The sequence below is a fragment of the Pituophis catenifer genome, unplaced genomic scaffold (assembly GCF_029215685.1).
Source record: "Pituophis catenifer annectens isolate HBS135680 unplaced genomic scaffold, rPitCat1.0.hap2 SCAF_3, whole genome shotgun sequence".
NCBI classification, from domain to species: Eukaryota; Metazoa; Chordata; class Lepidosauria; order Squamata; family Colubridae; genus Pituophis; species Pituophis catenifer.
Genome location: NW_027256883.1, coordinates 59,770,928 through 59,784,637, shown reverse-complemented (window position 1 = coordinate 59,784,637; position 13,710 = coordinate 59,770,928). Strand labels below are relative to the sequence as shown.

General features: G+C 40.3%; 1 protein-coding gene across 1 annotated transcript in view; it reads right to left on the bottom strand.

Annotated features, from left to right (window-relative positions):
* Positions 1-12,893, bottom strand: part of CUNH18orf63 (chromosome unknown C18orf63 homolog) — a 34,491-nt gene extending 21,598 nt beyond the window's left edge. Inside the window, exons 1-3 of the mRNA XM_070942425.1 lie at positions 12,760-12,893; positions 11,182-11,260; positions 8,104-8,160 (exon numbers count right to left, since the gene is read on the bottom strand). Coding sequence (XP_070798526.1) covers positions 8,104-8,160; positions 11,182-11,260; positions 12,760-12,893 — 270 coding nt within the window. The remainder of the gene's footprint in view (positions 1-8,103; positions 8,161-11,181; positions 11,261-12,759) is intronic.
* Positions 12,894-13,710: the final 817 nt, after the last annotated feature.

The following is a 13,710-nucleotide window of genomic DNA, read 5'->3' as shown; positions in this document are numbered from 1 at the left end:
CATGTTACTGCTCTTTGTTCAGTGAATAACCCTTACAGGATGGTTTAGTCTGATAGCATGCTAGTTGTTCCATTGAGACTGTAATTTGCATTCATGATTAATACGACAGGAATAGACTTAAGTTAGGGCTGCATTGGGAGCAAAGGCTAAATCCTCTCTTTCACTCTACTAGTCTCAATCAATATTATTCTCCTGTCATAGTAATTAAGCAAAAATGCACCTGTACTGACCTTCAGGCAGAGATTGTTCTAGTCTTATAACCTGCTTCACTGATTTTAATATATAGAATCTTTCTGAAAAAGGCATTTGCAAATCAGTTACTGTACAGATTGCTTATTTAGGTCCAACATAATGTACCTAATGTACTAATGATATGGTGATTGCAATTCAGGTACTGAATGTTACAAATGGTAGGAATTGTATGACTGTTCTTAAAAAGTATATAGATACACATATGAAGTAAAGAAGTGTGCTAACTCATGGAAGATTGTTGGAACTTCACACCTATTTTATATTCTATCGATATATCTACAAAGATTTTAGGCTGCCCTGGCAAGCCTGTAATAAGGCAAAATTACAACAATGGCAGCAATGCTATCACTGTAAAAGATACAGATAGTATCTGATTATCAAGCCATAAAATGACCCACAAATGACTCATAAAATTTATGCAAACCAGTATAATCACTTATCTGTCAAGAAGATACATGAAATTAGAAAAATCATATGAAACAAGAAAGTGTGTTGTTCCACATTAGTTTGTAAACTACCTACATTCAGAATCAAATAAAAATAATTCAAACAATATCTAAAGTAACAACAAAGAAATGATTATAATGGAAATACTGAAAACTAAGGAAAGAAATATAATGCTGTTATTCATTTTCAATCATATAAACTTACATATTTATAGAAAAGCCTATTTATGTCTATTTTCCCTAAGCCCATTTAGTAAAAATATTTACTATTCCATATTTCTAGGAACAAAGCCAAGCGTAAGAGTTACAGCTATTTGCTGTAACTCTAAAATCCAGAGATCCCATGATTACCGGTAGGTAGAACCAAAAGATCCATGAACAAAATAGATATGTAACATCAGTAAAATATCTGAACAATGGTGGTGTTGTTTTACTGCTGTATGCATATAGTACCGTATTTTCCGGCATATAAGACGACTGGGCGTATAAGACGACCCCCTACTTTTCCTGTTAAAATATAGGGTTTGGGCTATACTCGCCGTATAAGACTACCCCTCTTCCAACGCACACCAAATAAAAATTAAAAAAACATCAACTGGCTCACCCACAATGTAAAAGCAGCTGTGCTAGACCCAAAATGGCCCCTGAAACAAGCAGGAACCTCACACAGCCCCAAAAAGCCCCAAAAAACAACTTTCACGCTTTACACACACACAACACAACACAACACAACACAACACAACTGGCTCATCCACAATGTAAAAGTAGCTGTGCTAGACCCAAAATGGCCCCTGCAACAAGCAGGAACTTCACACAGCCACAAAAAGCCCAAAAACCCAACTTTCACACTTTACACACACAAAATTCCACATACAGCTTTGTGAGATTTTGTGTGTTTGTGTAGTTAGAGTGAAACACTACAGAAACACACTAAATCTCAGAAAGCTGCACAAATATTATTTTATTTTATTTTTATTTTTATATGAAAGCTAAATTTAAAACTTCCTAAACTTTAAATGGCTAGGTCTAAAAAAGAACTAAAAAAAACCCAATTAACTATTTTTTTTTTAAAGATCCCAAAGGGGAAAAAAACTTACGGTACCCAATAGAACAGGGGTCTCCAACCTTGGCAACTTTAAGACTTGTAGACTTCAACTCCCAAAATTCCTCAACCAGCTTTGTTTTGCTGGCTGAGGAATTCTGGCAGTTGAAGTCCACAACTCCCTGCCTGCTTGGTTGCAGGCAGGGAGTTGCTTGCTGATGGAATGGATTCAGGCAAGCGAAGCAAGGCAAGCAGCTAAGGCAGTGGTTCTCAACCTTCCTAATGCCGCGACCCTTTAATACAGTTCCTCATGTTGTGGTGACCGCCAACGATAAAGTTATTCCTAAAACCATCAAAAATATGTGTTTTCCGATGGTCTTAGGCCAGGGGTCCCCAACCTTTTGGACCTCAGGGACCACCAACTTCATAATTTTAAATTTCGCAGACCACTAATACGAATCCAGTGCCCCGCTTGCTGAAGCACCTGGACTCCCAGTACGGGATGGGGTCCTTCAGGCACTCTCCATCCTCTCTGTCTCTCTCTCTCTCTGTCTCCCACTCTTTCTCTCTCATTCTCTCTTTCTCTCTCTCTCATTTTCGCTTTCTCTCTCTCTCCCTCTCTTTCTTTCTCTCCCACTTTCTCATTCTCTTTCTCTCTCCCCCCTCTCATTCTCTTTCTCTCTCCCCCTCTCTTTCTCATTCTTTCTTTCCCCCACTCTTTCCCTTTCTCTCCCCTTTCTCATTCTTTCTCTCTCTCTCCCACTCTTTCTCTCTCATTCTCTTTCTCCCCCCTTTCTCTCTCTCTTTCTCCCACTTTCTCTTTCTCTCCCCCCCACTCTCTCTCATTCTCTCTTTCTCTCTGTCCCCCTTTCTCTCCCCCCCACTTTCTCTTTCTCCCTCCCCCTCTTTCTCTTTCTCTCTCTCCCCCTCTTTCTCTCTCATTCTCTTTCTCTCTCCCCCTCTTTCTCTCTCTCCCCACTCTCTCCCTCTCATTCTGATTCTCTCATTCTGATTCTCTTTCATTTTCTCTCCCTCTCTCTCATTCTCTCTCTGATTCTTTGGTTCTCTTTGATTCTGTCTCTTTCTCTGTCTCTCATTCTCTCTCTCTCACTCTCTCTCTCTGATTCTCTCTGTCTCTTTCTCTCATTCTCTTTCATTCTGTCTTTCTCTCTCTTTCATTCTTTGTCTCTTTCTCTCTCTGTCTCATTCTGATTCTCTCTCTCTCATTCTCTCTTTCATTCTTTGTCTCTTTCTCTCTCTGTCTCATTCTGATTCTCTCTCTTTCTCTCTCATTCTCTCTCTCTCTCATCTCATGGGCCAGCCAGTGTCTTGGGGCTGAGAGGAAGTCAAGCATCTCCCTGAGAGACTGAGGGCCGGAAGAAGTGTGGGAGCGAAGCACTACTTGAACTTGTGCGGCATGAGCATTCGCCTTGGTATATTTGCGCCAGCCGATGGCCAAGGCAGCCCTCATCTGTCTGCTGAAAGTGCAGCATCAGGATTGTGCCTTGCTATATTTGCGGCGCAAGGCAGCCTTTGTTTCCTGCTGCTTGGGACTCAGAGCGGTAAATAGCGTCTGATCCGGAGAGCAGCCGGATTTTGCTCTCTAATCTGGATGCCAGATCGGCCCCCTGCAAACTCTCGTCTCTCGAGGAGCGCTCCCTGAAGCGGGGCTGGAAACTTTGGTTGGACTGCTTGAGAGAGGAGAGCTTGCAGGGGGGCGATCTGGTGTCTGCAACGGAGAGCGGCATCCGGCTTTTTCTCTCCGCTGTAAGAGCGCTGTAAGAGCGGCAGCCCTCATCTCCTAATGCTTGGGACTGCAAAATCCAGCTGCTCCCCGGACCAGTCACCATTTACCGCTCCGAGTCCCAAACATTAGGAGATGAGGGCTGCCGCTCTTACAGCGCTCTTACAGCGGAGAGAAAAAGCCGGATGCCGCTCTCCGTTGCAGACACCAGATCGCCCCCCTGCAAGCTCTCCTCTCTCAAGCAGTCCAACCAAAGTTTCCAGCCCCGCTTCAGGGAGCGCTCCTTGAGAGACGAGAGTTTGCAGGGGGCCAATTTGGCATCCGGATTAGAGAGCAAAATCCAGCAGCTCTCCGGATCAGATGCCATTTACCACTCTGAGTCCCAGGCAGCAGGAAACAAAGGCTGCCTTGCGCCACTCCTGACACAAATATACCAAGGCGGAATGCTGCTGCCGTACAAATGAAAGTAGTGCTTCACTCCCACAGCTTCCAGCCATCGCAAACGCCGCTTCTTCCCACTTCTGCCGCCCCCTCCCCCACCGCCACAACAGCACCATTCATTCCGGATGGCGAGGGCTGCGCTCGTTTTTCTGTATTGCACCACCATCAAAACCCCTGTGAAAGGGTTGTTTGACCCCCAACCACTGAGCTAAGGTAAGCAAGCCAGGAAAATGCGCTGCGCACTCCCACCCTTTGCCTGCGAGCCCGGACGCTGATCCGGATGGCTGCAGAAGGAACTGGGCACCGGCTGTCATGTCTTTTCTGCTGTGCGGGGTTTGGCACCTGGGCTCCCGGGGTTTAAGCCTCTGGGCCAGCCCGTGCTGCTCCAGGATGTTTGCTTCGGGCTCCTTGGAATCGCTGCCGGGCGGTTCTTCCTGTTGGGGCGATGGTGGGTGGCAGCGATCGGCGTCGATCGCTGCGCACTCCCACCCTTCGCCTGCGAGCCCGGGTGCCAATCCGCTTGGACTGCGGGAGCCACGGCGGTGCTGGCCGGGCTGGGTCTGGTGCGGTGGGCGGAGATGAAGGAGCAGCCTCGGCGGCGGCAGCAGCAGCAATTACAACGGGAAAAGCCGTGGGGAAAGGAGGACAAGGAAGATCTGGCAAGGCGGTGCGAGCACTTCATGGCTCCTCCGGTGAGCGGATTGCGAGAGCTGCGCGACTGGGGCGGAGACATGCGAAGTCGCATGGAGCTTCTCATAATGGAGACTCAGAGCCAGGTGTGCAAGGCGCTGGCCCAGGTCGACCGCGCCGCCGCTTTCACCGTGGACTGCTGGGAAAGGAAGGAAGGTGACCCGAATTCCGGGGTAGAGTGGGGACGCGTTCCTTTCTCGTGGGCCGCGCACTGCCTGGCACCTCTTGTAGGTTGGAACTAATTCGGAGTACAGCTTCCCCTCAATGTTGCCGGCGCTCCCAAAGTGTCATCGGTCAGCGCCAGCAACTCAGATTCGGGTACCCGGCGTATAAGACGACCCCCGACTTTTGAGATGATTTTCCTGGGTTAAAAAGTCGTCTTATACGCCGGAAAATACGGTATTACATTGTCAGTAAAGATACTGAAGAATTAGTTGAGAAGAAAATTAAAATCGTCGCTCCCTCTGTTCCTGCAGCCAAAATTAGGAACATTGTTGTGGCTAGCTGAACATGGAACACCATCCCCTCTCTCTCCACCTCCTGCCCCCCCACCGGAAGCTATTCCATCTGATTCAGAACAAGCAAAAAAGAAAAATGTTTAATAAATAATCTGAACTCACTCCAGTGCCTCAATATATTTTACAGAGAAATAAATAGCAGTTGCAGGCATTACAGCCAAAAGATTATTATCAAGCTATCTAACCATTCATGCAAAACTGAATTCAGATTTAAATATATACCTTACGTTTAAAACAATTTGAGTTATACGCCAAGTAGCAATAGCAATAGCACTTAGACTTATATACTGCTTCATAGTGCTTTTACAGTTCTCTCTAAGTGGTTTACAGAGTCAGCATATTGTCTCCAATAATCTGGGTCCTCATTTTACGTAAAAGTAAAATTCATTTTAAGTAAAAAAACCTTTATTGCATTTTTAGCTAATTATCATCCTAATTTCTGATAGACAGAGGCAAGGCAGATATATCCAAAGTGGATGGTAAAAAGGAGCTAGGGCACTTACATTAAAAAATGTTCAAACACGTATAGATACACAACACAAAACCTACACATGTACTTGTATATTAAAACACAAACTGAGACTGATTAACAAAACCACTGACCCAAGTATTTATCAGGAGGCAAAGGATATTCCTCTTAGTGCAAATAATTGGGATACTAGCGAATATCCTGAGAGGTCACAGGCACTGTCATAAGAGGGCACTGCACCATTCAGCTTAATCTGGACATTGATCTAGCATTTTTCCAAAAGAGCACTAAACCTTCATTCAGAAATAGCTTGATTTAGCGGTTACAGGCACAGAGGACAGGTATTGCAACATGCTAGATGATCCTCACAAGCTCTCTGTGTTACCTGCATCTTGTCACTATTTGTTGCATGTGCTAGATCCATGTTTTAAAAAATAGCCTGATTAACTGATCATAGGTGCAGAACATTTCAGCATCTGCAACTTGTCACTTGCAGATCTTGAAAGACAGCTAAATCTGACATTCCAGACATTTGTCTACACTTGTCCAGCTTGTCCCATCACATACTTGTTTTTCTGGTAGGCAGATAAGACTCAGTGGGAGGGAAAATAAAGCAAGAGAATCCATTAAATGTTTTTCATGGCTTGAGCTACAATAAAACTGATAAGAATGGCACCATTTCCCAGCCTTGCTATTTATGGAGAATAGAGCTCAACAATCAGGGTAGTACAATTTATGTCAGGCTACTTCTATGTAGATTCCATGACTGGAGGAATGAACATAAATAGAACATTAAAAAGTATAAAACCTAAAATATATAACAGTCTCATATGGTGACCATGATTTAGGGGCCATAGATGAACACAAAATACCACTTACCAGAAAGCAAACTGATGAAGTTGTTCCCCACTTCTTTTAGATTTTCAGGATGCTCTCTACCATCTTAACTTACTTACAAGTAGTCCTGCAGTTAGGACCATAATGGAACCTGCCCATTACGGCTGTAAGTCAACATGGCCATATTTTACAACCTTTTTTGTGGTAGTTGTTAAGTGACTGCTGTGGTCATGAACTAAACCAATGGTTTGCTATGAAGCTAGTTTTGCCTAAAACAGGAAGTAACTGCTGGTTTCCGGCAAAACTGTGGTTACAGTTATGTGACCAGAAGATGCTGCAAATGGTCATAAATGTAGCCCACTGCCCAAGTGTGGTCATGTGACTGTGGGGGGGGGGCAACCATCGGAACTTTGAATCTGAGTCATAAGTAGCTCTCAAGTAGGTCTGTTGGATTGGAGAGAAAGGGATTACAAGAGAGTAAGCAATCACACAGTAGGAAATACACTGAGCTATTTGTACAGTCCACTCATGGCTCCCAGCCCAAAGTGCACTCTTTTCAAAGTGTATTTCCCATCTTACTTTTTTGTAATTCTTTTCCTTCTTAAAAAAAATGATATACACATTTTCTACCACAATTGGAAGAAAAAAATATATATTATTATTTTCTGATTGATCCATTAGGCTTTGACATCCTGCTCATTGACATATATTTTTATTCATGAAGCATAAAATTACCATTGAATTTATGTATGTCACCAAATTTACAGCAAAGCTATCTTGGTCAGCATATGGCCTAAGATATATTTTTTAGTTTATTGTGGATACTCTTGTGCACAGATCAATCTGATTGCATAGATAAGTAAAAGTTCTCTGCAAGGTTTGACTCAGTTATAAATGCTCAATAATATTTTTGCTAATTTGTCATTACAGCTTATTAGCATGGCTTAAAAAGAAAGATTCACTTTGATCCTATAGTTCAGGATTGGATAATTCAAGGCCATGAACCATGTAATATCTCTAGCACCCCATTTCCAACCCTCTCTTCCCCAAAATTGCAATACCAAAATTACCAGCATACCTGCAATGGCCAATTTTCAGGAACACAATTTCAGGCCATCTTTAAATGCTTAGGTAATTAATTTAAGGATAAGAATAGTAGTGTTTTCCAGAGGCCCCCCCAATCCCTTTTAATTGTTATTCCTCCTCTCAAAGGCATAACACCTTTGGTGAAGCTTACAGTGACATAATTATATTACAAGATTATTTCTATGGTTCTACGGTAGGTTAGGAGACTAACTTAGAATCCCTGCACATCAGATCTGCCACCACTTATATCTACTTTCCATAATTTGGTCCGCTTCCAAATATTTGGATTTCATTCCTACAATTGTCCAGTTAGCATGTCAATTGCTAAGAAATCTGGGAGATGAAGTTCATACAGAAAGTATTGCCAAGTTTGTGGAAGAATATTTTATAAATAATATATCATCAGTAGAGTGTATGAATTGTACTGAATTTAAATATCTAAAACTCAGATACAATAAACAAGCATTCTGTTTTTTCATATTTTAGTAAATAAAATGTAATTTTCCAACAGCCTGTAACAATATAGACACATCTTGTATGCAGAAAAACAACCAGAAAAAATAATGTTCATCACTTACTGTAGCTCCATGTTTATCTATATAAGCTTGAAATGTTCCTGATTTGTAAAAGGGTATCTAAAACAAGCAAAAAATAAGTTACAGTATATATTTCTTTTTTAAACTCTTTTTTGTATTTACCTGTTCTTTGAATAAATCCTTCTGAAACATGAATCCTTTGGGAAATACAACTTAATTTTTTTGAACAGCAAATGAACAGCAAAAAGGCGATTAAAACTTTGATTTTAGAAAGTTACAAACAGTTAAGGGTACAAATAAATTTTAAATAAGATTTTGGAATTAATTATAAAAATTCTTCCCATAGGAAAATGCTTTTGTTTTGATTTTTTAAAAAACGTAAGATTTAAACAATTGGACTCTAGAGGGAGCCAAAGATTACAATTAAAGGACAACACAAACCCCACCAATAATTACAGAATGATGCAAAATATTCTAACATTGGACATAACGCTGATGACACCCAGCTGTACATCTCCACCCCAGGCCACCCCAGCGATGCCCTTGAAGTGATAGCCCAGTGCCTGGAGGCTGTACGGATCTGGATGGGGAGGAACAAGCTCAAGCTCAACCCTTCCAAGACTGAGTGGCTGTGGTTCCCGGCATCCCGATATAGTCAGCTGACTCCATCGCTGACTATCAGGGGCGAGTCTTTGGCCCCCGTGGAGAGGGCGCACAATCTGGGTGTCCTCCTGGATACGCAGCTGTCTTTGGAGGAACATCTGACGGCTGTTGCCAGGGGGACCTTTTGTCAGGTTCGCCTGATTCGCCAGTTGCGCCCCTTTCTTGATCGGGATTCCGTGTGCACAGTCACTTATGCCCTCGTCACCTCTCGCCTGGACTACTGCAACGCTCTCTACATGGGGCTCCCCTTGTAGGAGCACCCGGAGGCTCCAACTGGTCCAGAAAGCGGCCGCGTGGGTAATTACGGGAGCTGCATGGCGCTCCCGCATAACAACGCTCCTGCGCGAGCTGCACTGGCTCCCAGTGGTCTTCCGGGTGCGCTTCAAGGTGTTGGTTATCACCTTTAAAGTGCTCCATGGCATAGGACCTAGTTATCTCCGAGACCGCCTTCTGCCACCGACAACCTCCCATCGACCCGTGCGCTCCCACAGAGAGGGCCTCCTTGGGGTGCCATCAGCCAAGCAATGCAGGCTGGTGACCCCCAGGGGGAGGGCCTTCTCTGTGGGGGCACCTACCCTCTGGAATCAGCTGCCCCCAGAGATAAGGAGAATCCAAGACCTCCGTGCCTTCCGCCGTGCCCTTAAAACTTTCCTCTTCCAACAAGCCAGGCTGGCCTAACAAATCCTTTTAAATGATTTTAAATTCATATGTCTTTTAAATTTTGGGCCAAATTGACATATTTCCTTTTAATCTGTTCTTAATGTTTGTATTATGTGTTTTTATCTGGCTGTACACCACCCTGAGTTCCCAGGAAGAAGGGCGGTATATAAATTTGAAGTAAAATAAATAAATAAATAAAATAAATAATGAAGGATATTTTTGAAAAATGGACTCTGGTGTTAATATTAACAGTGATATATGCCTGCCTGAAACCTTATGTCTAAAATATGTTATGGAGGAAGAACACGTTTGGTTTTACAAAATAGTTTGTTAAAGTTTCGAAGAAACTCATGAGAAGGAACAAAGAAAAAATGAAAAGTATCTAGTTCTAAAACATTATTTGAATGGACACAGCCTAATATGGTTAGAAGAAATGGAAGCAATATAAAGTTGATTTATCTGATCAAAGTTAAAATAGATGTTATTTTTTTCTGCTAACCCTTAATAGACTTTTTCTGGCATCAAGACTGAAATAACGATGCTTTATGGATTTAAAGAGATGGAATATGCAAAGAAAGAGATGGAATATGGGATGAAAAGCTCATCTTGTATTTTAAGAAGAGGTGATAAGGTGCTACAATTATTTCTACTTATTGTGAGAATAGATGAATAGTCACTTCTTTATATATTTCTTTTCTTTCCTTTACTATATTCTTCTTTTCCTTTTCTCTTTCTCTTTTTTTCCTTTCTTTTTTGCATCTTCTGCTCTTTTTTCCTTCTTTCAAGTTTGTATTAGTTTTTAACTGTATAATCTTATAAAGTATAATAACAAGTATAATAACTACAGTAATATTAAGATTATACCGATAATCTTAATATAATTACTATAGAAAGAACATTGCAATTTTCAGATAAAATCAAACCTAACATTAGGTTTGGGATTATGAAATCAATCAGAAGCATTACAACTGGGTTTCATGACAAGTTAGACATATTCCTTCCTTAACAGGAAGGAACCTGGTGGCTCAGCAGACTAAGTAAACAGGAAGGGCCTGGTGGCTCAGCAGACTAAAAGCATTGTGATTAACACCAGATGTCTGCAATTACTGTAAATTCGAATCTCACCAGGCTCAAGGTTAACTCAGCCTTCCATCCTTTCTAAGGTAGGTAAAATGAGAACCCAGTTTGTGGGGGCAATAAGCTGACTTTGTATAAATATACAAAAGTATGAAGGCTATTGCTTAATGCATTGTAAGCCGCCCTGAGTCTCCGGAGAAGGGCGGCATATAAATCAATTTAAAAAAAAAAAAAATCTTAAATTGTAGGAATTGAGCAAAGTATTCCTGCAGTCAGAATTTGGGCACTAAAACCAACATAAAAGCAATCCACCCAGTCATTTTGTTTACTTATGCAGAACAAGATGAAATTCAGGAGACATCTAATACGCAAGGGAGAGGAAGACTGAAAGGGCAGATGAAGAACAAATATAGTATTGTTTGCTGTTGATGAATAAAGAGAAATAAAAGGCTGATCAGGGGTATTTTATAGTAGATAAAATATGTTAAGATCAATATTGTTAAGTTCTTAGATCATTTTTATCATAAATTGAGGGTGTGAAATACATATCTGCTTGCGTTCAGTAGACTAAACGGGGAAAAATGCTTTTTGAAACAAAGCACTCTATGTGAGAGATATGTGAGTATGTGAAAACTTACTATTGACTAACTATAAATTTTAAGCTGCATAAACTGAAACTCTTTCTATTATTTTTAATTAGTAACATTAAGTATTTCTGACCGTCATAATAACTGAAATTTGATTCAGTGTTCCAGGAACAGGCGAAGAAATGATACTTTGACACAGCAGCAGGAGTTGCCTATGTAAAATATTAAAAGCTTGTCACTAATCTTAATAATTTTATACTTTTTAATTAAGATTTGTATATTTAAAGGATTTCTTTAAAACTTGCTAACAAATATTTTTTTCTTTGACAACAGAGGAAGATAATAAAAATAAACAGGTAATTATACAAACAGAAATATATTAAATTTACTATTTACTAATTTATTATTAAACTAATTTGGCCTACCTCTTTTTCTTGACCCAACTAAGTTTGGAATGCTTCCAAAAGCATTAAAATCAATGGCCCTTGGCCTCCCAAATTAATAATGACAATGATAGTATTCCAGCCCTCAAAGTTTTATCCCTGAAGGGAAAAAATCCTAACTGCTTTTAGCAGAGTTTTTTTTAAAAAAAACGTTAACATCTTAAACATCTTCTAATAATGAAAGCAAACATCATGAGACATAGAAAGTAAGCAAAAAATAAAGAAAAACTTTGTTCCAATGAACTGTTACTCTGCTGTTCTCATTGTTCTACCATGTTCAACCTTCATATTCAATAATCAGCTTCTATAACAAGTCACACAGAAAAAGGAAAAGAAATAAAGTATTGCCACTTTCCAGTGGCCATTTAAAAGTTTACATAGTTCACTAAAATGATTTCTAATATAATTTCCTATCAGCCATCCCACAAATATAAAAATCCTGACATAGGATTGTATGTAATTCTATTGGTCCAGTTCTAAAACAAATCACATGCACAGTAATTGCACATTATGTCCAGACGGGTGGGCGGAGCCTATCACAGTCGCCGCTACTGGTTCGTGCGATCTGGACAGAACTGGCTGAATCCCACCACTGATAAAAACTTCCCATACCACCCCTCCCCCCCTTTACCAAACACTTTATTGGCTTCGGTCTCACTCTATTTCAGTGCTTGTGTGAAAACCAGCTTTTCAAGGCTTCTCAGGACAGTTATGGAAAACCTTTTGCACTTGGTTTGTCAAGTATTTGGCAAATGCTTAACTTGACTCTGCTGGCTTCTCTCACACACACATGTATCCCAAACAAAAGGGAAACATTTTTTAAAAAATTTACCATAATTAAAAACACGCCAATGATGTGTGGTACTATGTGTGGTACTATAAAGAAATGTCCAATAATTACAAAAATTAAATACATTAAAACAAACTCATTTTCAGAGAGTCTAGACTCTAGAGGCTGCACAAGAGTACACCCCATTCTCATGTGGCCTCTGCAGCATCACCCCATGACAGAAAGGGGCACGCTTTCGAAAATAGTTGTTTTCAAGTGTTGGTGAATCTGGTGTGTCACCCAAACATTGTGGAATGTCACCTTTGACACGAGTCCTAGTTTCACCATCACTGGTCTGCCTGCCATCTGGTAGACCTGTCAGATTTCAGGAGGAAGGGTGTAATTAAGTCAGATTCTGTGCTGACAATGCTTTTAATCAAATATGGTAAACATAAGCAATGTGTCATCCTGTATTTTACAATTCTATTATGAATTTTACTTGCACATCTTCCATTGTTCTGTTCTAATTTCAGTTGCTGCCAGTTGAGAACTCAATGTAATCTTCACAGCATAAAGCTTCTGCAGGTCAGGCAGACTGCTGAAGAACAGTGACTGACATCTAACATCATTCATTTTGTTTTGCTAACCATGAGAAAGTAATCCAATCTGTAATATAAAAATGTGATTATAAAAAAGATGTAAAGATATGACATAATTCAAGCTATTAGAAAGTGATTTTTAATGTCATTGTCTTTGATAGCGAAGTTGGATGTTTGAGTGTAGTACTTATCAATATGAAACACGGTGTTATGCCTATATATCTGGAGCATACATATAATTGTATTTAAACTCGGAAAGTTATTTCAGATGAAATGAAAGAAAAATATCCCAAATGCTTCTTTCATTTCCTTCTCTCCATAATGACCCGTCGGCATATAACACAGAAATGTAACTCTAATGTACAGTTTTCTTCATTTCTCTTATTTCCTAAATAAAACTATTCAAGATATTTTTCCAAATTGGCTGAGTCCTTGTAAGGATATTCTTATAGAGAATGTAAATAAATTATGGCATTTGGATGCATTCTCACTTGAATGTCACCATGAAATATAACTATGAAGAATACTTTGTCACTGTAATTTTAATTGAGAATTTTAAATAAAATGAAAGTAAATGTAAATGTTCTATCTTCAATTAATCAAACCAAATCAAAACCAGATCAAAACATTCCTGTTATCTTATTCTATGCCTAAATTGGACCGTTTTAATAAATTCCATTAGTACTTTAGTATATGACATTTTGAAATTATTTGCAAATGGCTCAAAGTATATTTTAACTATTCAGAAGCAAGTCGTATTCTTCAACTCATAAAGCTAGTACTAATGGTAACCCATTGACTTGGTTGTGAGAAGCCAGCAGGAGGTTGCCTTGCTTAATGACCATGGGATG